The sequence below is a fragment of the Eleutherodactylus coqui genome, chromosome 13 (genome assembly GCF_035609145.1).
Source record: "Eleutherodactylus coqui strain aEleCoq1 chromosome 13, aEleCoq1.hap1, whole genome shotgun sequence".
NCBI classification, from domain to species: Eukaryota; Metazoa; Chordata; class Amphibia; order Anura; family Eleutherodactylidae; genus Eleutherodactylus; species Eleutherodactylus coqui.
Window position 1 is genome coordinate 45,054,944 of NC_089849.1, and position 27,890 is coordinate 45,082,833.

Below are 27,890 nucleotides of genomic sequence, written 5' to 3' on the forward strand. Positions count from 1 at the left end.
TCCCTCCCCGCGTCTGCCCCAACAAAACACACAAACTCATCACAAATCATACAGAGTTTTTTTTTTATTCGTATTCTTAATGTCATCAAAAATTCATTGTTTTCAACATTGTGAGATACATCAACTGGACGGATGATTGGCATAAGGGTCTAGAGGCATAACTTTGGCCCCAAAGCAAAATGTGTAACAAGGACGCCCAATGCTATGTGTCATTTTTTAAGTACTGGTCTCTTTATGTGGGGCAAAGACACTTTGGGCCCCGTCAGGCTCGGGGGTCCAATGGATTGACACAGTTACACTTCCTACATTTACACCCCCTTGAGGGTATAAGCAAGGCGTACATAGAAGAGACGAGGTCCTGGAGCAAAGATAAAAATGGGCCTCTTATGAAGGTGTTGGAATTTGGCACCCAGGACAGAAGGGTCTGGTATTTGTTTTCCCCATCTACTCCCTTTCCATAACCCTTGGAATATTCCCCAACCCCACATTTTTTCGAGCAATTTAGTTCCTCTGGAGAGGGGAGTCCTGCAAACATCACTGCGCCCCCTCTCTTCACAGGCCCCGATAGATTCCACATGGTCTTCCTGTATGGTACATACACTCTTAGGTATCAGTAGAGGTCCTGGACAGCAAGGCTCCTAAATTGATAGACAGGATTTTGGTCCTGCTTTACAGATTGGTGGGTATCACTTTACAGATCTATTGGGCACTGAAACAATTTTCAGGGCAAGCCATCGTCTTAAAGTGAACTTGTTAGGCTGTATGAGCACCATAAAGTTTATGAACTCCTAGGATCGGGGCCGCTGAGGTCGGGGGAATTTTTGATACTTACCAGCCTCCCCATGTTATCGCTGTCCACCATGGACACTGCCATTCGGTCTATACATGGGGACTCATCTCTGCATTCATTGTATAAACACACACTATTCTCTGTGTGTGCATGCGCACAGAGATGAGTATTACACATGGTCCGAGTGATAGCTTTCCAGGGTAGACAATGAGGGAAAGAGGGGGCCAGTAAGTAAAAAAACACATCCTGATCTCAGCAGCCACTGTCCTACGAGTCTGGCTTGTTGTCAGTGCAGCAGCTGGATGTCTGTATTGTGATTGTTGCCAGAAGTGTAACAGAAGACTTCACTCCCGTTTAAGTCAATGGGAGTGATGCCTTTCATTACACTTCTGACTCCTCATTGTGGTTGAAGCCAGAAGTTTAACTGAAGGCACTACTTCCACTGAAATCAATGCTAGCGATGCCTTCTATTACGCTGCTGGCTCCAACTCCAGTGCGGACATCTGGCTCGACTGCACAGAGAGCGAGCCCGAGGATCAGCTGATCGCCTAGGATCCCAAACGGTGGATCCCCGCTGATCAGCTATTCATTAACTATCCTGAGGATAGGTCATTAATCATAAATGCCCACAAAATCAATTTAACACTCGGGAGGGGTTGTCCCCATTCAGGATCCTCAAGTCTTGGCTGGAGTGAAGAGCAAATACAAAGAGTGCCTCATACTCTCGAGAACCTTTCTAGTCCTGCATTACAGAGACATCCCATTGAGTTGAATTGGCACTGTGTAATACCTTATTTCGCCTGTGGCGCCGCTGTAGGGAAATTGAACACTTACTGCCAGGTTTCCTCACAGTTGATCATTGGGGTTTCCAGCAAGGGGGGAGACTTTGCTATCAGCTTATTATCAAGAGACCCTTCTAACAAGCAGTGAGTTAGGGTTAGAGTGAGTTAGGGTTTATCTGAAACAGAGAACCCATTTAAACATTATTACAAAGCAAAGATTAATCTTTGTGGACAGAGTGAAGTGTGCATGTTTTTAACTTAAAAGAGTAAAGCTACCTATAAATACAGCTTATTTACAATGCAATAACAATGTCAGGAACTATAATGGATCCATTGTTGGGTGGCTTGACCCTATATGGATGTTTACTATCTCACATTGTTATGGACACAATTCATTCAACTCACACATCAATCATCATAAAATACATAAGATTAGTTACTGGCCATATCCCACTCCAGGCCTCCCCCTGGACTGGTTCTAATAAATAATATAAAACCACACGGCTGGACAGGAGACTGAGCTGGAAATTAAAAGAAATCTTAAGATTTGACTTGCATTGCATGCGCCGCAAATTTATGGAGCTTAATTTTTAGGGTATCTGTAACTGAATTCTATTTCGCATGGTTAGCTGGCATTGTGTAGATCCCTATTTAGGTTAATGATAGCCCTTCTGGGTCTAAGCAACAAAGGCCTTCTGTATAAGAACTCCTTCTAAGCCTGATGCACTTGTACAATGCTGCATACGTTTAGGAGCAGTGTTATCATCAACTGCGTCGTTACCTAGAAGACAATGAAGTTTTGCAGTAATTGAAGCAAGCAAAGTCGTTGATAGAAAAAAAACAACACGATCTTGTTAATTCCAGATCACCTGAGTTCTAGCCTCCTAATAGCATGGGAAGAGTTAATGCAGCACCCTACAGGTCCCCTGGGTGCAGCAAGTACGTGCCAATGCTTTCACTGGGCGTGGAAGTATTCTCTGCTCATTTCCCTCCACACCCAGTTTTATAGAGACATTCCCCCCCCCCCCCCCATAACATAAGGAGACTGTGGGAGGGGCAGCCCCTCAAAATAGATTACCAGCACAGAACAGTGGGTGTTCCCTCTAATCTATGTATTCTGGAAACTAATGAGTTAAAATTAGATGTTAAAAAAAGTATAATATTCAGTGCATGGCCTTTTTTTTACCTCTTTTTCGTCATAGGTGAAATGCCTTATCTGATTTTAGCATGACGACATTTTTAAAGCCATTTCAGGCGTCCTGTGACCATCTAATATTGCAAAACTAAAAGCCCTAAACCGCATTCTCCTTTTGCCGTCTGCTCTCCTCTTCTGCCATATCTACCTCTATGATCTTCTCTAGAAGACCTTGGCTCAAAGTGCTTCTGCTGCGTCTACTGGCCCATCTCTCTGTCTCTCGCTCTACTTCTGCACTGTGATATGTTAGAGGCAACGGTCTATCTACAAATAAATTAATTAGAACCTTCACTAAATACTGTACTGCGGAGGATCGTGTTGGAAAGGACACCTCGCACCACCGTAGAACTTTCTCATTGAGACAGGAAGGACTCTCTCAGTTTGTATGACTACTAGTACTCTCTTCTGGCTCCCTCTTAGCCTTACTAGAAGTCTCTGTGGACCCCCGGGACTCTCCATCATGGGTCTTCATGTGTTTGGTCAGATGATCGCTCCTCATGAACACACGGCTACAGGAAGGGCAAGGGTATTTTTTTGCCCCCGTATGGGTTTGTAGGTGCCTTTGCAGCTCATCACTCCTGGTGAATCTCTTGCCACAGAACAGCCAATTACAGACAAAAGGGCGATCACCACTGTGCCAGCGCAAGTGAGCCTTTAGATGGGAGGTTTTGGCATATGCTTTTCCACAGCCGGGAATGTGGCAGTTGTGCATGGTTTTTCTCTTTGTCACATCTCCACTGGTACCAACCCGTTCTGCTTCCTGGCAGTTGGGGCAACGACAAGCAGTTTGGGCAGCACTACGTGGCATTGCTCGCCTGGCACCTTTGGGACGAGGGGAACCGTCTGAGCTTTGTTCTGCGGCGTGAGATTCCATTGTGGCCTCCAATGTTCCCATGAGATGAGGTGTGGGTGGCAACATGTGTGCAGGGGGAATACACAGCTCAGAGCCATAGCCACCCAAAGGGGCCTGGTGGGGTGAGGCTGTAGTAAAGCTTCCAGTTCCAGGCTGCATATCCATCCAACTGGTGCCAGCATGGAGATCCCACCATGAAGGAACACCAGTCTCATCACCAGGACCCCCCGGAGCTGGAGGTCTCATCCAAGATTCGTACGGATGAGACATCTCAAGGGATGGGTGCAGAAATTTGGTGTATGAAGTGTTCTCAACCGATTCCCGGCTTGCAAATGATTGGCAGGGAATTCGTACGGAGGAAAGAGAGGTGTATCTCTCAGGAGGAGTATAGGGTGGATCTTGAGGTGACTCTTGCTGAAGAGATAGTCCTGGATCAGAGTCTGAGGGGATGGTATATGACTTGAGGGAGAGCTCAGAAGTGGCTGGTGATCCAGGAGCCTCCGATGGTTGGTTTCCCAAAGAGCTACATACAGCAGTCAGCATTGCAGATAAGGTTGTCCAGGCAAGGGATAACTGTGGAAATATCAATAGGAAAGGATTTAGAAAGAACGTTCTATTCCATCTCTACAATAAAAAAATAAATGTTCTGCTTTGTGCACCTAAACATAGCCGAGATCTGTAATAATGCATTATATTAGGTAGTGTATCATCTTGTAGTGGAACACCATGTCCAGATATTCCTGTACCCAGTGATAATTAGGACATTGCAATTTTATTACAGTGGTGACTTTACTCATTAAAACACAAGGAAGTAGAAAGAAATACTGATGACATGTGGTTGTATTGTCATCTGTAACACGTCTGTAATATGGATCCGTATTACAATACTCTTGTCTGTAATTGGCTAGCATACACAAAATTGACAAAAGGAAGGAGAAAGGCAAAAGTTTTTTCCTTTCTGTATAGATTCACATACTTCAGTTGCGTCCAGCCAGTATTTTTACGCTGATGTTGGACATAACTGATGCCATTTTGATGTACTTTCTACTCTAATCTGGTCTTCATAGCTGACATAAGCCTTGTGTGATGCAGAGTGTTAAGGCAGCAGAAATACAGTCCTAAGCTCTCACTCATGACCTGAAGGTTGTGAGTTAAATCTCTGCATGGTTCAAGTAGCCAGGCCAAGGTTGAATCAGTCTTCCATTCTTCCAAGGTTGGTAAAAATGAGTACCCAGTTTGGTGTGTGTGTGTGTGTGTGTGGGGGGGGGGGGGGGGGGGCGGGGGTAATAAATAAAATTACCTGAAAGCGCTGCGGAATGAGTTGGTGCTATACAAATAACAAGATTTATTTATTTTATAACCAGACAGAAAGATTCTGAATACAAAGTTTTTCTATCCAGTACCAAAAGGCATCTGGCATCAAAACTGATGCCCTGGATGCCTTGAACTGTCCCATAAAAAACTAGCATCAGTTTCCTTGTTGTGTTTCAACGCCAAAGAGAAAGAAATCTTGAGGGACGGGCTTATGGGGATCCAGCCTTTGTAGGTTGCATGACCAGGTGACCAAATACACCTCTGGACAGTCTTGAAAATGGCTGACTTTGAATACAACCTGCTTACAAACAGGAGGGGGTGTAGCATGCAAAAATAGGGGGTTTTGATCTACTTCAAAATTGAAGGGTAAATGCTGGGCTAGGTGCAGTAAAAGGGAGGAGATCTATATAAAAGGTTGGAGTGATAAATGCTTCCAAGTGGAAAACTCTGGTGCAATTGTGAGGAGTTTCTACAATGGTGTAAGCTGAGATAATGCCCCAAGTGTATTGAAATTCTAGTAATGATAGTCAAGAATAGTCAAGACTTTCATAAGAGAAACAACAAATAGTTGATAACTAGCTCTCCCTAAATTCCTCTTCCTCAATTCTAAAACCATGTTCTTCCTGTTCTGGATGCTGTGGCTATTGGACATTATTCCTATACGGTATTTTCTTGCTGCATTCACACAGCATTTCGGTGTACGCTGTGCATTTCCATCCTGGGGTTTTATCTGAACAGCTAAAAACTTTATGGAAGCCTGATGGAACCATTGCCTTTAATAGAGAACAAAGATGCAAACCTCGGTCTCCATTTGACCTGCTTTCCATTCCTTTCCGTCACTTTTGGAAGACACAATATAGTGGTCATGTTACTCCTCCCTTTCTTTGTGTGCAGTGGAACCCATCTCCAACCACATCCCATGCCCAACTAGGTGTCACAATCCCCTCTTTTCTCTCCCATATTACATTCACTACAACCTCCTCCTCCTCCCTGTTCTATCAGATTCAGTTCTGTTATAATGCATGTTCTAGAATCTCTGTATTTTAATGAATCCTCTAGAACTTCCCATTCTAGATGTAGAGGAACGACTACGCTTTTCCATACTGGATATAATTAAACCTGTACTCTAGACTTTATCCTTCCTTATGCTGAGAGCACTTGTGTCTTCCTAGAAGTCTAGATCCTGCCTTCACTTAGGGTCGGAGCTACCTCTTGCCTTCTTGCCCAAAGTACTGCCTTTCTGTGTTCACCTGGGTCCTAGATCTTTCAGCTTGTAAATTGCTAGATGGGGATCCCACGTCACCCACTCTGATTAGATGTTTTCAAATATACAGAGGAAACGTAAATACAGTTTATCTTTTATCCTAAATATCCCAGGAGCCGGCACCTGTAATATAGGGCTGCTGGATGCAAATTACAGTAATTATCGTCTGAGTCGTAACGAGCACTGGAGGCAGAGAGAGACCCCAAGGATATTAGGGTCAGAAAGTCTGGGGAGCAGACACTTAACCCATGCAGTGCTGGAAACCCATAACTTTGGTAACTACTATATTATATACAAACGCAAATTTAACCGTTTTGATACAAAGTAGCAAACTGTATACATTTGAATTCCATAAGGACATTTGAGGCAGTAGTCTTGGAGCAATGTAAAGAAGGCTTTAAGACAGGCATCCGGCAGTCTAAAGCTATGTGCACAAGGTAGATTTTGCCGTGGTTTTGATGCGGATTGCGTATCAAATTCATGGCAAAATGCACATGCAATGGATTCCAATTGAAATCTTCACCATAGTCTACATCATGCGGATTTTTTGCGTGTGTAGATTTGAAGTCTGCATGCAGATAAAAAGAAGTGACGTGTTAATTCTTGATGCAGATTTCACATGAAGATAAAGGCCTTTTTACACACAACGATGATCGCTCAAAATTCACTCAAAAGCCATCCTTTGAGCGATAATCATTGTGTGCAAATGTACGCCCATCATGCACTAACTGTGCACTTTTCGTCCATCACTGACTTGAGGTCCGCATGAAATCCTCGTCCCTCAGGACTAGAGATGAGCGAGCATACTCGCTAAGGACAATTACTCGAGCGAGTATTGTCCTTAGCGAGTACCTGCCCGCTCGGAAGAAAAGATTCGGGTGCCGGCGCGGTGAGCGGTGAGTTGCGGGAGTGAGCAGGGGGGAGCGGGGGGGAGAGAGAGATCTCCCCTCCGTTCCCCCCTTCTCTCCCCCGCCGCTCCCCGCCCCCCGCCGGCACCCGAATCTTTTCTTCCGAGCGGGCAGGTACTCGCTAAGGACAATGCTCGCTCGAGTAATTGTCCTTAGCGAGTATCCTCGCTCATCTCTACTCAGGACGATAAGATAAAAGGGACCACACGCTGTGTTCTCTGCGGGCAGCGCTGATAACAGCTGATAACAGTCTTTAACAGCTGCTGTCCCGCTGGAGAACAATAGTGATGTTTTTAGAGAACAGACCACCCGCTGTTCTCTAAATACATGCAATGAAGCACTAAAGGCCTGATTTAGCCCATTAGTACCTATGCAAAATGATTGCTCAGAACTGTCCGTTTCTGACAAATTTTGAGCGATCATCTGTGTGTGTAAATGCACCTTTAGTCCTACTAACTGAGGCTAATCTGCATGCGAATCAAAAGTTGCAAAAAAGAAAATACACTGCAGAAATCTGCAGTCAAACGTGCAAATTTCTATTGTGGTTTTCAATGAAATCTGCGGCAGATTTCTCTGTCTTTTTGTACTTATGGTGCAGATTGGAATAACATTTTATACCATAGATCCAGTGTGAAATATCTCCATCAAGCAAGCTGCTCCTCAACTGTCTGTGGATGGACTGTACTAGTAGCATAAGGAGTTTTCTAGCTTCAGTATAACTTTCAAGCTTGTGCCGCACTTCAGATCATATGTCTGTGGCTTTGGTCTATTCCACTTAATGGCAAAGCCATAGCAGGTCACAGGGCACACCAGATCACTGCATTATGCTAAAATGGAAATTTTTGGCCTTCATTGCTAAATTCTAGGAGTAAAATGAATAGGAGAACATCAACAATGGCGCTTCTGTATGAGGAACCAACATTGGTAGCTTCTAACACCATCCAATTATGTCCAACAAAATTTATTGAACCATCAGGGCAAATAACACAGTACAACGTGTTTCAACCCTCATAGGGGTCTTCATCAGGTACCTCAAATGTGTTGTTCTGTATCATTTGCCCTGAACGTTGAGTAACTTTGTTGGGCATAATTGGATGGTGTTGGGAGCTTCCAATGTTGGATCCTCATACAGCATCGCCATTGTTGGTCTTCTATTCATTTTGCTTCTATTGAACTAGTCCAGGTGTTTGGGACTACCCCTCTTTGTGTTTATCATGACTTGTAGCTAGTGGAACCAATCAGAGGGGATAACTTCTAGCATCAGGCAAACAATGGAGTTGTGCCCAAACAAGCTCAACTATTCCAGGAGAGAGTAACAAAAATTTTTTTATTCCTTTCCATTCATCAGAATACTGCATTTAGATCTACGCCTTTGCCCTCTCTCTTTTTTTTTTGTTTGGAGTCCTCAAATTGATTGTATTGCTAAATACTAGCTATTGTAGAGCTATGGACAAGCAATCATGAAGTTTTACCATGTCCAAGAAACTTTCCATGAGTCATAATGTCTCTGTAGATGCACACATCACTGCTCCAAGTGTTCATTATCTCAGACCAACTGAATTAGTCTGTTGATACTATAAAAACCATAAAAGGGTTGTCCAAGTTATTTTTTTCTATTGTTTTGGCCCCATTTGCCCAAAACTATCTAAAATCAATATACTTCATAGCATTTGACAGGTGATGTCACCAGGCTAGAAGACCTGGTGATTTCCGGACATCTGTCACGTGGAGAAGCCCCCGGCAGATTTACGGGACGGCATTGATTATACCCCTGTCGGACCTTACATCGGTTGCAGTAGTCACATGGGTAAACAACCAGTGTGATCGCTGCCACCGAAGTTAACAGAAGACCGGAGCAGTGGCGGGAAAACAGCATGGAAGCAGGAGGTGAGTACTTTTATTAAAAAAAAAATTATATATATTATGCATTCTCCCACTGCCACCAATGAAATTACTACTTGGAAAACCCCTATAGTACATCCATACCCTCATTAAAATGACTTTATAAGATGTCCAAAGATAGCTATAGAGTCTATTTGGGAAAATAGAGAAGGTATTAAACTTGGTCTGTCTATGCCTGTCTATGCCTCTGTGCATGCTGTGTCATAGCCCCTCGTTCAGTGTATACGCTTAGAAAAGCTCCCAGTCCATACATTAAAGGACTTGTTCAGGGTTAGAAAAGCGTGGATGCTTTCTTCCAAATATAGCGCCATCCATGGGTTGTATCTGATATTGCAGCTCAGCTCCCATTCACTTTAATAGACTGAGTTGCAATACCAGACACAACCCTATGGACAAGGGTGGCTCTTTGTTTGGGAGAAAGCAGCCATGTTTTTCTAAACCTAGACAACCTCTTTGAATGTATGCATTGGAATCTATTCATCCAAAAAGGCCAAAAGTGGCCGTTTTTAAACTGTGTAGGAAAGTTCAGCAAACTGCACTTTCCTATGCAGAAAACCACTAAAAAAAATAAAGTGAGGTGCATGATTTTGTATTTTACAATGGGATGCTATGAATGATATATGCCTATATAGTGATATATGTTGGGGCCTTGCATCAGAGATATATACTTGGAACTCTTCCTGCTGTATAGTGTAACTCAGACAAAAGGCTCGGATGCAGTCTAAACAGTGGTGGAGCCGTACTTGGTTGGCCCTAGGATACACAATTGACCTGCATAACCCTACCTATTTGTTGTAATATAGTGCTAACAGCTTGGACGGAGGGGTATAACCATAGCTCATGGTGAGATCGCAGTCAAAGTCATACTTTGATTCCTGAGAACTACTTTACATCAAGTTTGAGAAATTGTTGGACTGGTGAAGCCATTATTATCAGTCCCTCACAATTGGATAGTCGCCATATATGCAAATATTCTAATTATGATCACTAAAGTATCAAACCTCCAAATTGATATCCATCTGAAAATCAGATCTTAGTCTATGCTTTTAAGATGCCTTCAAAGTACTCTTAGTATTGAATACAAATATATACAGTCTCTACCTTCATTCCTATTAAATAGTTTGGACATAAAGCATACCATGGGCCAGTAGCTGATAGCAGAAGCTTAGATTAATAAAGGCGTCCTGAGGAAACCTGTCTATGACATCCTTAACAGGGTATATTGAAAGGAGTTATTAAGAGAAAACCCCTTTAAGGGTGGTTTGACACACACTTTTTTAAGGAAAAAGTCTCAGTTTTTGATGGAGTTTTTGCGCCAAAGCTAGAAGGAGAAGTATATGGGTCATCATACACAGAGCAGTTGGCTCTGTTAGGCCCCCTGCATACAGGCGGAAATTCCTCGATGGGATTTCCCTCAGAATTTCCGCCCGTGGACTCTGCCATAGGATTGCATTAGAAAACGCTATCCTAGGCAGATGGCCGTGATTTGTCCGCATGAAATCACACATGGAAAACAAATCGCGGCATGATCTATTTCTGTGTGGGTCTCGCAGAGGCCCGCACAGAAATATCAGTGGTGACGGGCCGGCTCCGCTCTGCACATGCTTCTGGGCGGCGGCTCCCGTGGACAGGCAGCCTTAGAGCTGCGGTAAAAGAGAACAGTGCTTGTCTACTTAGCCTTTACACAGGTTCAATCAGACTCTATTGGAGGATGAATGATTGTTCATGCGATCGTTCATCCCGAAAGAGCTGTCTTTGGTCAGCTGCACATCTCCCCATTTATATGGCGAGATGTACAGTATACTGCCAAGCATTTTTATGCTTGCATAAATGAGCCGATCGACCAAAGAATTAGCATCTGCTCTTTTGTCAGCTGATCGTTTGCACTTTTGCATGGCCCGATGGCCGTACAAACGTATGTTTGGACAAGAATACTTTACCCATTATCAGGCCATCTAAAAGCTCGTAAAGGGAACCTGTCAGCTTGATCATATTGTCCAAATTGCAGGCACCATGTTATAGAGCAGGAGGAGCTCAGTAGACTGATATATAGTTGTATGGGGAAAATATATTTAGTATAACTTTTAGTTTATTATTTTTATTAAGAGTTTTATTAACATCTCTGCTTATTCTGAGCTTAGAAGTCCAATGGGCGGTCCTATCAGTAATTTTAAAAAGTCATGATGCATAGTCATACACAGATAACTGATAGGCCCGCCCATTGGACTGTTCAGTCCACAATGAGCAGAGATATAAATTAATAAATAGCAAGTAATACTGAATCTTTCCCCATAAAACTATATACCAGTCTACTCTGCTCATCCTGCTCTATAACATGATGTCTGCAATTTGGATTAGATTTTCAATGTGACGGGTTCCCTTTAAGTATTTCCTTTATATTTCCCATTCATTTTGGATCTCCATCTCGCTCTAGTTTAAAAACCGCATTAAAAAGTGACCCCCCCCCCAAAACAGCTGCGTGAAACTACACTAAAACCTTGCTTTTAATCTCCTCTGACACCATCCAGAAAGACAATTTATTACTCCGTCTACTTTTGTCTCTTGTCGCATCTTGCAGATCAGGAATGATTTCCTCAGGATGTAGACTGTTGAAATTGATGGCTTGTATAATAACTACAGGCCAGATTTGGTGATATCATCTCTTGCCACTCTGCGATATAATATATAACACACAGAAACAGGCCCAACCCATTAGTACTGCTTTTGTTAGGTATTCTTGGGCTTAATGAATTCCAGTCATCGACGGCAAAAACTTTGTTCAAGCAATTTGTTAGGATGATGTGGGATTAGGTACATCATTATTCAAATTTCAGTTTGAAAATGGAATTCTGGCAGCTGATCTATGAGAAGTGATTAATAGGAATAATTATAGAAGTATCATCTATAACTTAAGTGTGGGCCTAACCATTCTGCCGCCTGGGGCTCTTCTCATTACTCACGCAGCAACATAAGATGTGCATTTATAATAATGGAGGGTACCTAATTCTCCCCTGAAGAAATCAATCAATCAACCTTATTAGAAGTCCACTTATGCATATTGTATTCATCAAGGATGTGTTTTACTATATTGGATTTACTATGTAGGATTTGGTTGATTCTATCAGTATGCATCGATATAAAATATAGATAATATATAATGGAATCACACAATAGTACATTGAAAAGCAAAGTGTTTTTGAAAGTCCAAAACTCCTTTGTACTAAATAAAGTTACCCATAAACCTTCAATACCTGTCAGCTGAATACTAATTCAGTCAAAAGCTCATTCTCCCATCTCCCCAATACACATGAACGTTCGGACAAGTGTTCATGCATTTTCAATCTGCAAAGAGGAGTAAGGGTCCCTTTAGACGAGCCGATTCTCCTTGGAACAAGCGAATGAGCGAGTGACATAATCGCTAACTCAGAGTGCGTTCACACGAACGTATATCGGCTCGGTTTTCACGCCGAGCCGATATACGTTGTCCTCATGTGCAGGGGGGGGAGGCTGGAAGAGCCCAGGAGCAGAAACTCAGCTCCCGCCCCCTCTCTGCCTCCTCTCCACCCCTCTGCACTATTTGCAAGGGAAAGAGGCGGAACGGGGGCGGGGCTAATTAACAGAACTTAGCCCCGCCCCCGTTTCGCCTCCTCTCATTGCAAATAGTGCAGAGGGGCGGAGAGGAGGCGGGAGCTGAGTTTCTGCTCCTGGGCTCTTCCAGCCTCCCCCCCCCCCCCCCCGCACATGAGGACAACGTATATCGGCTCGGCGTGAAAACCGAGCCGATATACGTTCGTGTGAACGCACCCTCATTTGCTCTTGTGCAGCCTCTTTAGACAGGCGAATGCATGGTTGGCTTGTTCAAACGAGAATCGTTCATTCCCTGTATAAGCGAATGAGAGGGACTGAACGATTGCTGTTTAAACCGAACGATAAGCGAACGAGCCAACGATGGTTTTTATGCCTGCATAAAATGAACGACGAAGGAAAAGTGAATGAGAACGACTGAATGATCGGTATTTAAACCAAACGATTAGTGAACGAGTCAACGTTCGATCCTTGGCTGCGTTTACAAAGAAGAATTATCATTCATTTTCGCTTGTTTGAACAATATAATCGTTTTATGTCAAAGGGCCTTAAAATAGGTGTATTTTGCATGCATATTATGCCCACAAAATGCAGTCAACTGCAAGTTTATTGACCTGAGTTAAGAGTTTCATAGATACCCATGATCCTATTTGTTCAGGTAATTAAACTTGTAGTTGGCCCAGTTTTTATAGGCCTAATATGGGCCTATTATGCTCATCTGAAACCAGTAAGGCTACATATGTCACAATCCTGAACAATGTTTAAATTGCAGGGCTATGCAAAAATGTGTGTACCTTATTGATTATAAAATGTGTCCTATATATCTAAATCAACATTGAATGTAACATGAATGCAAATAACTTGGCCCAAAATCAATTGCACAGAGACTTGCATCATTAACATCTGAACTATGCAACCTTAAAGGGGTTGATGACCAGAATAGGTCATCAATAATTTGGCTGGGCTCAATGCTCAATGCTAGGGCTAATTTTGAAGTCAATGCAAGCCATGCCTGCAGTTACAAGCGCCGGCCACTACACATTTATTTATATATATATATATATATATATATATATAAATGTTTCCATCATGTCCTCCTCTCCCTTCTCTCCTCCAGTAACATATATAATGGTTTCCATCATGTCCCCCTCTCTCCCTTCTCTCCTCCAGTAACATATATAAAGGTTTCCATCATTCCCCCCATAACCTTATCTCCTACTGTAACATATATAAAGGTTTCCATCATGTTCCCTCCCTCTCCCTTCTGTCCTCCTGTAACATATATAAAGGTTTCCATCATGTCCCTCCTCTCCCTTCTCTCCCCTGTAACATATATAAAGGTTTCCACCATGTCCCCCCCCCCTCCCTTCTCTCCTTCTGTAACATATATAAAGGTTTCCACCATATCCCTACTCTTCCTTCTCTCCGCCTGTAATATATATAAAGGTTTCCATCATGTCCCCCTTTCTCTTCTTCCCTTCTTTTCTCCAGGCTATACAACTTCATGTTGTAGGAGCTAGCATGATGTTACAGGTTTCCATTACAATATATTGTAGTTCAGAATATCTGGTTCTAAGTTCTATAAGGATAAATTTCTCTTTTATAAAATTGTAGAAAAAAATCCAAATTCTAATCTCAAGCATCCTGCAGCTTCACCATTCCCACCTTATGTCATTCCAACAATGTGCCTTCAATTAAAGCCAAGAAGTATAGAACAATATAGAAATGCAGAGAAATAAATAAGTGCCAGGACATCCAACAGATACTCAACAGTGAGAGGTTTTGTAAAGCTGTCGGAAACAATCAGCACTAGAATAACATTGTTGTGCGGTGGAAGGATATCCACATCCATTATGTTCATATATGAGGAATCCACTGCACTCAAGGAGGGAGGAAATGCAAATAAAATTTCTTGTTGTGTCATAGTCATGGTTTGCCATTCTATGAGCAGCTTGATAAATATGCTGGATATTTTGGTCCTTCCAGACCTTGGTCAACTGTATCACTATTGATATAGATGACCAAGGTTCAGGAGGACCAAAATATTCAACAGGTTTGCACTGTATCAAGCTGCTCATAGAATGGAAAACCATATCTACTATAAAGCAATACATTTTATTTACATTTGACCCGCTTTCGATTGCCACAGATTTCACATCTGATTCTATAAAGCCAGTTAATTATGTTTTATAGTTAAGCGCTGCGGAATAAGTTGGCGCTATACAAATAAAGATTATTATTATTATTATAGTTCTGCAGCCTAAAGTTCAGTTCAAGGAGGGTTTTCATTAAATCTTGTTGTATATACCATGAATAGCCATATAGAAATCCAGATACATTCTGTTGGTAGACATACTCCAACTGTAGTGTCCCAGAACGTCATCCTGGTCCCCTCCTTAAAGGGGTTGTCCCGCGCCGAAACGGGTTTTTTTTTTTTTCAACCCCCCCCCCCGTTCGGCGCGAGACAACCCCGATGCAGGGACGTACAGACAGCTTACCGGAGCGCTTACCTTGATCCCCGCGCTCCGGTGACTTCTATACTTACCTGTGAAGATGGCCGCCGGGAACCTCTTGCTTCGTGGACCGCAGCTCTTCTGTGCGGTCCACTGCCAATTCCAGCCTCCTGATTGGCTGGAATCGGCACGTGACGGGGCGGAGCTACACGGAGCCGCTCTCTGGCACGAGCGGCTCCATAGAAGACTACAGAAGACCCGGACTGCGCAAGCGCGGCTAATTTGGCCATCGGAGGGCGAAAATTAGTCGGGCTCCATGGGAACGAGGACGCTAACAACGGAGCAGGTAAGTAAAAAACTTTTTATAACTTCTGTATGGCTCATAATTAATGCACAATGTACATTACAAAGTGCATTATTATGGCCATACAGAAGTGTATAGACCCACTTGCTGCCTCGGGACAACCCCTTTAATTGTCATACATGTCTGTCTAATGTAGATGCACTGTGCAAATTGTCATGTCTATTTTCTGTATGTGTGTTGCACAGCTGCAGCGTCTGAAGGGTTAACTCCCTTAAAATCATTGCCTGCCTGCTGCATTGTGAATGTAACTAATTTATTGTGTCACATGATGTAGTATGGATGAATCTATAAAGGTGAGTGATTGGGTTCCAGAAGGGAGTGGAGAGAAGTGAGTGGTATTTGAGTTCTGAGGAGCACCCATCTTCCACCTGAGAGTTTGCCACCACAGAGGCGTATGAGGGCACCATTAGTCCCCATGTTGCTGAAGATGGAGGAGAAGGAAAGACTGCATCTTTAAGAAGAGTCTGGGAATGGGAGTGAGTGAGCCTGAATGTCTTCCCCCAGACGTCAGTTACTAGAGAGTAGTGATGAGCGAGCATACTCACTAAGGGCAATTGCTCGAGCGAGCATTGCCCTTAGCGAGTACCTGCCCGCTCGAGAGAAAAGGTTCGGGTGCCGTCGGCGGGCAGGGAGCTGCAGGGGAGAGCGGGGAGGAACGGAGGGGAGATCTCTCTCTCCCTCTCTTCCCCCCGCTCCGCCCTGCTGACTGCCACAACTCACCGCTCCCCCGCGCCGGCAACCAAACCTTTTCTCTCGAGCGGGCAGGTACTCGCTAAGGGCAATGCTCGCTCGAGCAATTGCCCTTAGCGAGTATGCTCGCTCATTACTACTAGAGAGCCTTTGTAATTAATTCCTTCTTCTAGTGACTGTGTGTGTTCCCGAGCAAGGCCAGTGCAGAAGTCTACCAAATCTCTGAAAGTAATTTTAAATTTGTTTTGGAATTCCTATGCGGCCGTCTGTAAACTAGATCACCGTATGGAGGTACACCTTTAACTGTCCCACCCACGCGAGCTAAAGACTATGAAAGTGGGGTAATAATTACTGCCATTCTATGGCCATTGACTTTCATGTCAAGAACCTGAGTAATGTGAATTTTCCTGCACTGTAAAGTCTGCCTGCTGAAGTTATTTGTACCGTGTTTGAAAAAGTCACTAGTAAAGCTTTACCAGGCCTCAGCCGTTCCTAAGCACCCCAGGTACTATACACTTGTCCAGTATTATTTTATCCGCCGTGTATGAATGCCGGTGTGTGGAACGGTGGTGTCACGAACTGACAACTACTATAACCCTCATCCTGAGGACTACTGGTCCTATCCTCTGCTGCGGTAACTCCCTTCGGGACCAGGAGTTGGTAAGTGCCACCGTGACAGGTCCATGCACTACACCCTCCTAACTCCAGCCATATGTGTGCGTAGAGAGCCATTACCCTGAGCCAATCTCCAGCATTAGTCCATGGACACTGCAATGTTTGGCGCTCACTCGCAGGATATATAGGCCTACTGCACAACCACTGGCGCTAGTATAGGGGATGCAGTTGCACCCGGACCCAGAAGCCTTAGAGGACCCATAAGGCCTTTCTTCTCAATATAGGGAGCCCATTACTATGAATAAAGCCTTATAGTTGGGGGCTATGTTACAGATTTTGCATTTGGGCCCAGGAGCTTCAAGTTATGCCTCCTTGTCCAACCATAATGAAAGAATCATTATCAAACAATGCAATTATCTTAGTTCACTCAAGTGGAGATGGTGGACAACGTGCTAACACATGTAGACACTTTATGGGTCATAATGCAGAAATCACAATCTGACTTTCACAGTTAGATAATCTCAAGAGAAACCACATAATCTTGTAGATATGATACCTTTTAATCGAAAATCAGAGAACAAGCTTGATAAAGACCTCTACTGGGGTTGACATGTTACATTATGTACTTCTGGAATTAATAAAGGAGCGTCACCATTGATGCAAATGCTCTAACAAGACCCTCAACTATGTTGCTTGTTCTCTGATTTTCGTTTGAAAGACATTCATTGGACCTAGTAGTCAGGACTGAAGTTTGGAGCTTTTGCATGGTGAGTTCACCTCCCACTAGTAGTGGTATTTCGTTTGGAAGTGCTGTTGTGATAACTTTGTATTGAAGGACATGATACCTTTTAATGGCTAACAGTAATTTAGGGACCAATAACCTTTCACTTCCTATCAGTGTCTAGTTAAAAATGCTTGTTTCTATTGCAGTATTCCTTTAAATGCAAACCAATCACATCCATGTCTGTGGCTTGTCATAAGTATGTGTGCCATAAGTGTGTATAAATATGCATGCCTCTTCGGATCAATTTCTTTCTAGCCTGAAGAAGAACCCTGCGTTGGTTTGGAAGCTCGCATTAACATCACGTATTTTTGTTAGCCATTAAAAGGTATCTTACTGGAAACAATCACAATACAATTTAACTCTGCACTCTACATTTACTATGCAAGTACGGCCCTTACAAGAGAATATGGGACTTATATACCATGATATGCCAAAAATACCCAAGCAGACCACTGTGGTGGAGGAATGTGTGAGTGATTCAGAGACATAATCAGATGCTCACTAGTCTCCTTAATAAGACAGATGATTTGAAAAACAGGTCCTGCAAGAATAATGTCCGCATTATCGGCCTGCTTGTAAAGGTGGGTGGTAATAACCCATCGGAGTTCTATGAGACCTGGCTTCAAAATGTATTTAGAAAAGATACCAATGTATGCTGTGATAAGAGCACACAGAGAACCTATGCGTACACCACCCCTGGCTGCCCCACCTCACTCACTGTTGGTTAAGTTGCTACATTTTGACAACCAATTTATATAAATCCAGGAAAATGAGAGGCATTCAAGTGGATGGTTGCCGCATGTCTTTCTTCTCCGACTTCTTGGCGGGAATTCAAAAAAGCAGGGCAGCATTTCAAGATGTTAAACGTCAACTGCGTAATGTACACCTTGCTTAAGCTATACTGTATCTCTCAAAGCTATGGGTAGTGGCTAATGGAAATACACGTCTTTGAAAACCCAAGAAACAACCATGAGCTGGTTAGACCGCCATGCCCGGTAACTACAATGTTGAGATGACTGACTATCACGTTGCCTTGGCTGATTTTCTGTATCCTTCTCTGGATATTATGTCTCTGTTTGCATTTCTCTCTTTTTTTCTAGGCCTGTGATCACAGTATTTATTCATCTTTTGTTGTGGGACTGTTCTTGAAAGGATTGAGGGAACACATTGGGTGCCGTTCTACTTCCTGTGTGCTATGGAGGACTGGTGTCTTGGCCTGTGTCTTGTGGGACAGGTTTGAAGAGTTTTTTGTTGTAGATCTTTGTTGTCGGTTATGGATTATTTTTCTGATGACAAAAGAGTTTTTTTTACGAGCTTCATATTGGGTTTTATCCCTTTTATTTTACTGTGCCGTGGCTGCGCCAAGTATCTCTATCTTTTATGGTATTTTAATATATGGCATTATGGCTAGCTCACTAGATATACTGTTCTGGAATGAGCTGGGGATGGGGGACCCTACAAAGTACAACACAATTTTTTCAATACTTGTCACAGTATGGGACGTCAGTTATATATTTACAAGAGACCCATCTTACCTATGATACGGAATAGTACTCAAAAAAAAAATGGGTGGGAGTCTCTTACCATTCATTCCACATGAGTTACTACCGTAGCGTTGGTGTTCTGATACCCTTTAAAACACCATATGATACCCTTTCAGTGTTTTGCAAAAGTTATTGACTCTGAGCGGCGTTATGTTTGCCTGCACTGCAGATTGTACATTAATACATGTATACTTATGGCTGTCTATGTCCTTCCCCTTTATAGTGGTGGGGTAATAAAACAGATTTTGAAATTTGTGGCTACCGTACCTAATACTCCATTATTAATAACACTGTGTTACAAGGGTGTATTTTCCTCCGTACATATCAGTGCTCTTACCTATTTTCAGGCTGCTGAATCCAAATACAGCAGCAAAAACTGTCTGTCAGGCAAGATAACGAAGTTATAGACATCATAAGAAAGTAAGATATTCAATATTGTACCATTTTGTTACAGTATATTGACCATTAAAATCATGGGCCTCAGAGGCGTAACGTGAAGCTTCTGGGCCACAATGCAAAACCTGTAACAGGGCCCCTAACTATAATGCTTTATTATAGTACTAGGCTCCCTATATGGAGAAGAGAGGCCTTATGGGCCCCCTAAGGCTCCTAGGCCCGGGTGCAACCGCATCCCCTGCATCCACTATAGTTACGCCCCTGATGGGCCTCATATATGAAAAATTGACTTATCAGATGAGCATAATGAAAGATTTCACCAGGACATATGTGCAATTGAAAAACGATATGAAAGAAAGTGGATGCCTGCGATGCCAGCTGATAACTGCTGGAATATTCCAAGGGAGAACGCCGGTGGACATAACAGAAATAAGTGACTCATGCAAACATTGCATCTAATTTCATGCCAATTATGGAAGGTCTTTGTTATCATACATCTTCCATCCGGAGATCTTACCTCATGCTCATAACTGTATGTTACACTACCCCATTTTTAAAACATATTTAATTGTAATTATATTTACACTTCTTTATTCTACTATTAGGGTAATTGTCTGTAAATCTCCCCCCGACAATCAATATCTGACACAAATTGCGAATCAGCGCCCAAAAACTCTATAAAAAACAAAAAGTTTGTCCAGAAAAAATAAAAAACTTTTTTTTTTGTAACACCATGTATCCTGTATACAGCAATCTTTGACAGATTTTTTTACGTTTTAGGGTAGTGGAGTGGGATGCCATAAAGGCCTATCTGAGAGGAGCTTTCATTCAAGCAATTACCTGGGAAAGTTGGGGCAAGAATTGCAATGTCATCTGGTAGAGATGGAAACTTTATTCAGAATCCTACTGTGACACCAGTATGAAATGGTGGAAGGCATAGACTTCATTAAATCTATCTATATTAGAGTCAATTAGTAATAAGTGTTTGTTCTTAAAACAGTCTATCTTTGAAGAAGGTGAGAACACAGGGCATATGCTGGCCACGATAGCAAAGGCTCAATGGGGCTCGGGGGGGGGGCAGCTTATATACCAGTTTTGACAGATACACTGGGCAATGTTTGTATCAGACCCTAATGTTATATCAGACCCTGATTCTATAGTTCAGATAGTTTATTTTGTTTATAAACCATTATATTCTTCACAAATGTAAATGTCTATGTCAGAGATTGAGCCATATTTGACCTCGATCTCTTTGCCTAAGTTATCTGCATCACAGAGAGACTTTCTTGACTCTCCTTTATCTTTGGGTGAGATCCAAGAGGCAATAAGTCCCTGGGTGTAGGTGGTTTGCCTGCAGAAGTCTATAAGAAGTTTGGGGAGGTGTTCCACAATTATTTGATGTTGTGTAGGTGTTACGGATCAACTGTAACTGCCTATGTCCATGAAGTAAGCAGTTATAATCGTTCTCCCTAAACCTGGGAAGGACCCGTTATTGCCTGATTCATATAAACCTATATCCTTATTACCTGTAGAGATTAACATTTTCGCTAAAGTTCTGGCTACTAGACTTATGAGTGTGATATCCTTATTGGTCCACCCAAATCAGACTGGGTTTATACCAGTGCGATCCACAGCTCTTCATATCAGTGGGGTCTATCTCAATTTGAAAATACCAGCAGATAATCCTGGGGATTGTATTGTTAGTTCACTAGGTGCTGCTAAGACACAGTGTGGAGTGGGCATTGCTAAAAGCTATGAGATTTGGGCCAAGAATTCTATCTTGGGTTCAAATGTTATTTACTGACCCTATAGCCTGTATTCAAGTTAATGGGAGGTCTTCTGAATTTAAGTTGAATAGGCGTACAAAGCAGGGATGCCAGTTATCCCCATTATTTTTTGACTTGGCAATAGAACCCCTGGAAATCTGGATAAGGTTTCAGCGGAAACCTCTGGAATAGAAAATCATGTTATATGTGGATGATATACTTTTATTTCTGGGAAACTCTGCTGGGGTGTTGGAGAAGGCCATAAATGTTGTTACTGAACTTGGGTCCTTCTTGGGAACTACAAAATTGGGATAAATGGGTAGTTATGCCAGTTGGTAAGCCTGACTTAAACCTGTCTCACCTGTCAGCTCCTCTGATGGTCCCTACTTCTTTTAAATATTTGGGAGTTTTGGTGTCTAACTGTCTATCTGTATGCGAGATTATGAGAAACTGAATATTGCTGCATTTTTATTAGGCTTCCAACAAAATTATGAAGTATGCTGTAGATTGTCCTCCTTGGTGGGGAAAGCAAATTGAATTAGAATGGTATGGATGTTACAGTTAGATTCATTGCACCATTCTCCAATCATTATACAACGGCGGACTTTTTATAAGGTCAGTAGTTTGTTTTGGGACCTTATCTGGGGTAAAAAAAAATCCCCTCGTATAAAACTGGAAACATTGCAAATACAAAAAATAAGAGGGAATTGGCGGTTTATCCCATATTTATATTATCTAGTTTCTCAATTGCAGCGTTTTAAAGGATGGGATTCTGAGGAAGCTGAAGATACTCATTTTTTATTTGCTTATCATTATATTAATACTGTCCATTTGTTTGAAGCATTAGAGGCCGGTGAATTTAAATATGCTCAATCTTATTTGCCCACTATACACCATATGCATACTATTTAGTAGAAGGTGAGGAAGACAATAAGAGTGGTGGGCTGCACTACTTATACACCCATTTTTTTTGGGGGGGGGGGGCTCCCTGGTTGATGGAGCTTAACTGTCTGGAGGCTTTAATTACTGACAGATGGCTGATGTGAGATGTATTGGGCATCTATTGACTGCAGATGGTCTTAAAGGGAATCTGTCGCCTATGAGCTAGGCTTATGGGATAAAAGCAGGTGACCCTCTGAGTCCTGGGATATACGTGTTATACTTAGGATGAAGAGGAAGGTAAGTATAACACTTACATACCCAGACTCAGCCAGTCAGCTTTAAGCCCATAAGTTTAGCATATAGGGCTAAAAGTAGGTGGAAGATTCCCTTTAAGACCTTTGATGAAATTCAAACCGAGTTCACACTGCCACATTCACAATTCTGTAAATCTCTACCATTTACACATGCTTCTTGTGCAGAAATAAGATAATCTAATGTGCAAGTTAAGCGATTGCTCCCAGCAGTACAGATAGGCAATGCAAATACACCCGAGGGCATGATTTCACATAATCTTTTATAGCAGCACTAATGAGCTGTCCCCATCTACCTTGAAAGAGAAGTGGGAAAGAGACATAGGTCCAATTGAACAAGGATAGTGGTTGGCATTTTTGCAATATATTCCTAAATTATCATTAAGTGAGGCCCATCGCCTGTAGGGTAGTATCTTCATATGATCCACAGGGTTTATAGAACACCGGAATGTTTGCATACAATTGGCTTGAGAGATAACCCATTATGTCGTAGATGTAAAGTGCATTATGCAGGTCTTTTGCATATGATATGGAGATGCCCCAAGTTGATTCGAGGCCTCTCCATTGGTGTATGTGCTGGCTTATGTTATGGAATTACCATTGGAAGAGGGAGGACAAATTGGGGTGGCCCAACTACTATATCTAGCTTGTAAATTGATAGCTCAATTGGCGGTTAAAAAAACCTCGTTGAGGGTGGGAGAATTTCAGAATAGGGTCAATTGGTTATTAATAATGGGAAAAGGAATATATATCGCAAAAGAAATGCTGTTCGAAATATGAAAAACTGTGGGATAAATGGCTAACCTTGCCAGGTTAAACACCTCTGCCTTTAATTAGAGATAGAATAGGCCTGGGTTAAATACCACCCTGAACTATTTCTGTTCTCTTTACCCATCTAGTACTGATGTTTGGAGGTCCCATCCTGCTGCACTTCGTTGGGTGGGCGATGCCCAGTGCAGCTGCATGAACAAATGACAAGATGGACAAAAAATTATTTATTTCATGTATGTACACCAATTTTTCAACTCTTGTGTATTGTGGGAAAGGGACCGGGGGAAATAAAAGTTGTAGGGGAGGGGTATAGGAAAGGGTATTTTGGTTTGTTGTTTGTCTGTTAATTGGAAAACTGTAATAAAAAAAAACATTTAATTAAAAAAAACTAATGGGGTAGATTTAATAACGATATCTAATTTTTGACAACTTAAAGGGGCCGTCAGACTTGCTTTTTATTACTCTTACAAACCCCAATGCTATCCACTGCAAGTTTGTTCAATACTTGGAACTCTGCCTATGCACCTGTTCTTCTATACAATGGTGCATTACATGATATGCTAAATCAATGCTGCCTCCTGGCCCAGTAATGTCCTGTAGACAGATAACACGAGCTAGGAGCCGATAGTCCTAGCTTTATATACGGAATGTCCATTTGGGACAGGCAGATGGCAGGAGATAGGTTGCAGTGATCATGTGAACCAATGCCCCAAAATTGGTGCATAACACTGTCTAAGAGCCATAAAAGTTCTTCTTCTTCTCCTCTGAGGGAAAGAAGGAGGAAAAAGAACCATGGTGGCTTGGTAGTTAGCGCTGTTGCCATACAGTGCTGGAATCCTAGGTTCAAACCTAACCAAGGACATCATCTGAATGGAGTTTGTATGGTCTCTCTGTCCTTGTGAGTGTTTCTTTTTCATAATACCTTTATTTATATAGCGCATAATTGAAGAAGAAGAATAAATTTATTAAGTTATGAACCGCTTGAGATTTGGGTTTGTGCCGAACATTTTGCAAAGTTTGACCCAAAACAGGGTTTGACTGTTTCAGTTTACTCAACACTAGCGCCAACATTTAAATCAGTGGACATCCCCTTTAAGTTTGGATGAGGTAGTCAGACGATGCACCAAATTTATCACATGTTGTATGACAGATTGGGCACATCTTGAAAGAAGTTGGACACTTATCTTATGTACGGCAACTCTTGATTGGCTTACTGTAGACCGGCTTTTTTGCCATTCGTTAACTGATACTTTTATGATTCCACTTCACCTGACCGCTATTTCTATACACTTTAGCAAAGGGTCTAGTGAGGCGCAAAAGGTATTTAAACATATAATAAATATGGTTTACAGTGTGTGCCAATTCTTGGCGCATGAAAACCACGATTCTGGTGCATTTGGAATAGTAAATTGGACCCAGTGGGTTCACATTCTTTACTTTTAAAATCTTATTCTCTTCAGTGACCTAGTTAAGCCAAAGATTAATTATATTTGCATAAGTAATTGGTATTTGATACATTTTTAGTATGAGTACTGGTCTAAATCACTTGCCAGTGATTACTTTACTGTCCATTACCATGTTCATGTTTTTGTTTTCATTGGTTAAAGGGTGCCCTACTAATTTGGCAATTGATTCATATTTCAGGGTTTATTTCTGGTAATACGACTAGGAAGCAATAACAGAAGAGATGTCCTGAGCACGTCTCATGCCCCTGTAATATACAGTGTCACAGAAAGCACTATGAACCCCGCTGGAGATTCCCGTAGGGGATTTCCACTTGGTGTAGGGTTGCAGCTTGTTTGGGAAAAGCTTTCTTGATCTTCCAAGAAGGGATTCAATCTGGTCATTGGCACTAAATATAAAGCTCCAGCACAAAGTCATGACACAGCCATTCACTGAGAGCCTAAATTGGATACTCAATTAAAGTGAAACAATCGTGGACTGAGCAAAAATTTCAGAATGATTACTAATTTTACTAGCGTCACACTAGGACAATAAAACCAGTGGAATGACTTAGCAGAACTCTTGTGAGAACATATTTACATATGTGAACTTGTATTGACATAACCACAATGGATATGTAAAAGGGTGAAAACGTAAGCAAAGTAGGTTTTTTTGCTATCTAAGAATGACAGATCTAGAAAATATAGTAATGAATGGATTATGGAGATGGGGCCATATCACGTGGAGGTATTCAGCTCCCCCCAACAATAAAAGGCAAGTGGGGTGGGAGAGAAGGTGTTGCAAGAGGTGAGTGAGAAGGTGAACAAGCTTCAGGGCCCTTCTCTTCTGGGATTGTGGGTGTGGTGATATGATCCAGCACCAGGAACGGAGACCATTTTTCTATTTGCTATGTATATCTCTGGTCAACTCAACAATTTCTGGCAGAATTTTAGTTATTTTGCCTTTTATGTATTTATAAAGAATGCATGATTACTTCTATAGTTTTTACATTCTTCCAATGACTACGAGTTAAAGAAAGTTAGAGATGCTTATATTTAACTAGATAACTCGGAACTTAGGTTGCATCTGAAAATCTATCCAAAATTAGAATCGGACTGGTCCACCAACATACCAGAAGAGCCCTCTGGTGGGCTCAGGCTCTGACACAATAATGAGTCCCTAAGGTCCAACAAAGCCAGTCACTTACTACTAATGTATTTTTCTCATGGGTTGATTCACAAATAACTTATTCGACCTTACTGATGATATGTTTTGTGCGTGCAATAATAAATACGACGATTTCAATGCAATCCATAGTAGACATGCAAATGATCTGTATAGGTAAAGGGTGCGCACTCGGTATAATTTCTATGGGTGTCCCAAAGAACCTCAGTTCAACACAGTCTAAAAATATATCACGGGTGAAGTTAGCTCTTGACATGGATTTTATGCAGCCCGATGGACTGAATATGACTACTAGGCCTGTGTTAAACCATGTGAATAAAGTTATCCATAAAAACCATGTTAGACAGTTGAAAAAAAAGTCATACACCACCATTTTTCAACAGCATCTTTGCATCCGTAACATAGTTGTACATCCCGGCCTGACCTCGAGTCTCCTGACCTAAACTACGAGCATCGTAGGAATCAATGATGCTCGGAGTTCGGGTCAGGAAACCCATAGTCAAGCCAGAACGCACAATGGATGCAAAAACATGGCCAAAATACGGTGCTGTGTCACTGGCCTTGCTTCTGTCAATAAGAGAAACAAATTAATAGTCTTGCCATTATAATACTTTTTAATGGCCAAATGAAATAAAAGAAATAATGTTAAACATCAAGCTTTTAAGACGTCTCTTTGATACCAGGCCTGATGAAGAGACCTAAGTAGTCTTGAAGTCTTACTGTTTAACATCATTCCTTTTATTTCACTTAGGCATTAAAAAGTATCATAATGGCAAGTCTATTATTTTGTTTCTCGATAGAAACAAGACCTTTTTAACACTTACCATGGCATGCAAATCACAGACATCTTACATCTGTTTTACTACCTCTAGCACATGGTAAAACCAAATCTGTAATCAGATAATATCTGTATGGAAATTCTTTATCAGCACTCAATCATCAGGCACAATAATTGTAGTGTCGCCATGTTGCCGTGAAGCTCAAAATCAACATGCAACTCTTGAGTTGTCTCGACACCCGCTAACCCCGTATTTCCCGATTATAAATCCCCCTTAATCCTTCTAGCTCAGTTAGCAGATCAGCAGAATTCTTTCAAGATTTCAATGTAATCAAAGTAATGATCTACAAATAAGTAGCAAATTAAGGGAATGTTCTACAATAAAAATTAGATGACAACATAACATTGGACGTGCGCTAACAATATTCATTTAACCATTAGGGATTGTGCATTCTGTAGATTCTTGGGACGGGATCTCACAACTAATTTAGTGTCTTGAGAAGAAACATACCAACTGTAAGTCCATCGGACGACTCTCACTTGGATGATTTTTTTATTTATTTTTTAATTACAAAACCCCTTTTATTGGCAACCGTCAGTCCTAATGCTAGTCCTGTCCGTTGCATAATATCATGCTTATACCGTAAGTTGTCTTACACATTAAGATAAGAATATCTTATTTACCAATTCATCACTCTTTAAAAAATAAAAAAAAAGACCTAGGTGAAAATCTTATGTTCAGGTTGTGAAGAGCCTACATTATTTGCTAGACTGAATCACATACATACCTTCACAATCTGGACACTTCCAATGAAGATGTCTTCAAGATGCAAACAGATCACTGGTCTGGCCCCTCTTGGAATATCATGTGGTCTATCAAGAACGTAAAGTCCATTTGTGACTAATCTCCTGATATTTGGTTTTAGTATTGAGGAGACCTACACACATCAATCATATGGCCTTACGTCTGCTTTCGGGACTCCTTCTGCTTCTAAGGTTAAGGAATAAGGATTTTGGTTAGGTCCTTAGAATTAAGGAATGATAGACCGTCCGTTGACGCATTGACAATCTCAATTGTTGGACTACTGATGATTTGTAGTCGATGGTTATAAGGTAGTCATTGCCTGGGAAGGAGTAGCCTGAGGACATCCAGTGACCAAGTGTTCTATGAAGATCTGTGAACGTCTCTTGCTATAAGCTTTCTGCAAACATCCATGCTTAGAGAACTGAGCAGCAGCAGCATCTGATCCCATGCACACTCGGCTCCTGAAATACTTTCAGTTCCAGGCTGCTCCTCTCTCACACCTAAACTTTC

At 41.9% G+C, this 27,890-nt stretch overlaps 1 protein-coding gene across 1 annotated transcript; it reads right to left on the reverse strand.

Annotated features, from left to right (window-relative positions):
* Nucleotides 1-51: 51 nt before the first annotated feature.
* SP6 (Sp6 transcription factor) lies at nt 52-27,890 on the reverse strand. The gene is made up of 2 exons (XM_066585828.1): nt 27,364-27,890; nt 52-4,193 (listed from the first exon to the last, which is right to left on the reverse strand). Exon 2 carries the CDS (start codon nt 4,161-4,163, stop codon nt 3,144-3,146), a length of 1,020 nt encoding a protein of 339 aa, XP_066441925.1. The 5' UTR covers nt 4,164-4,193; nt 27,364-27,890; the 3' UTR covers nt 52-3,143.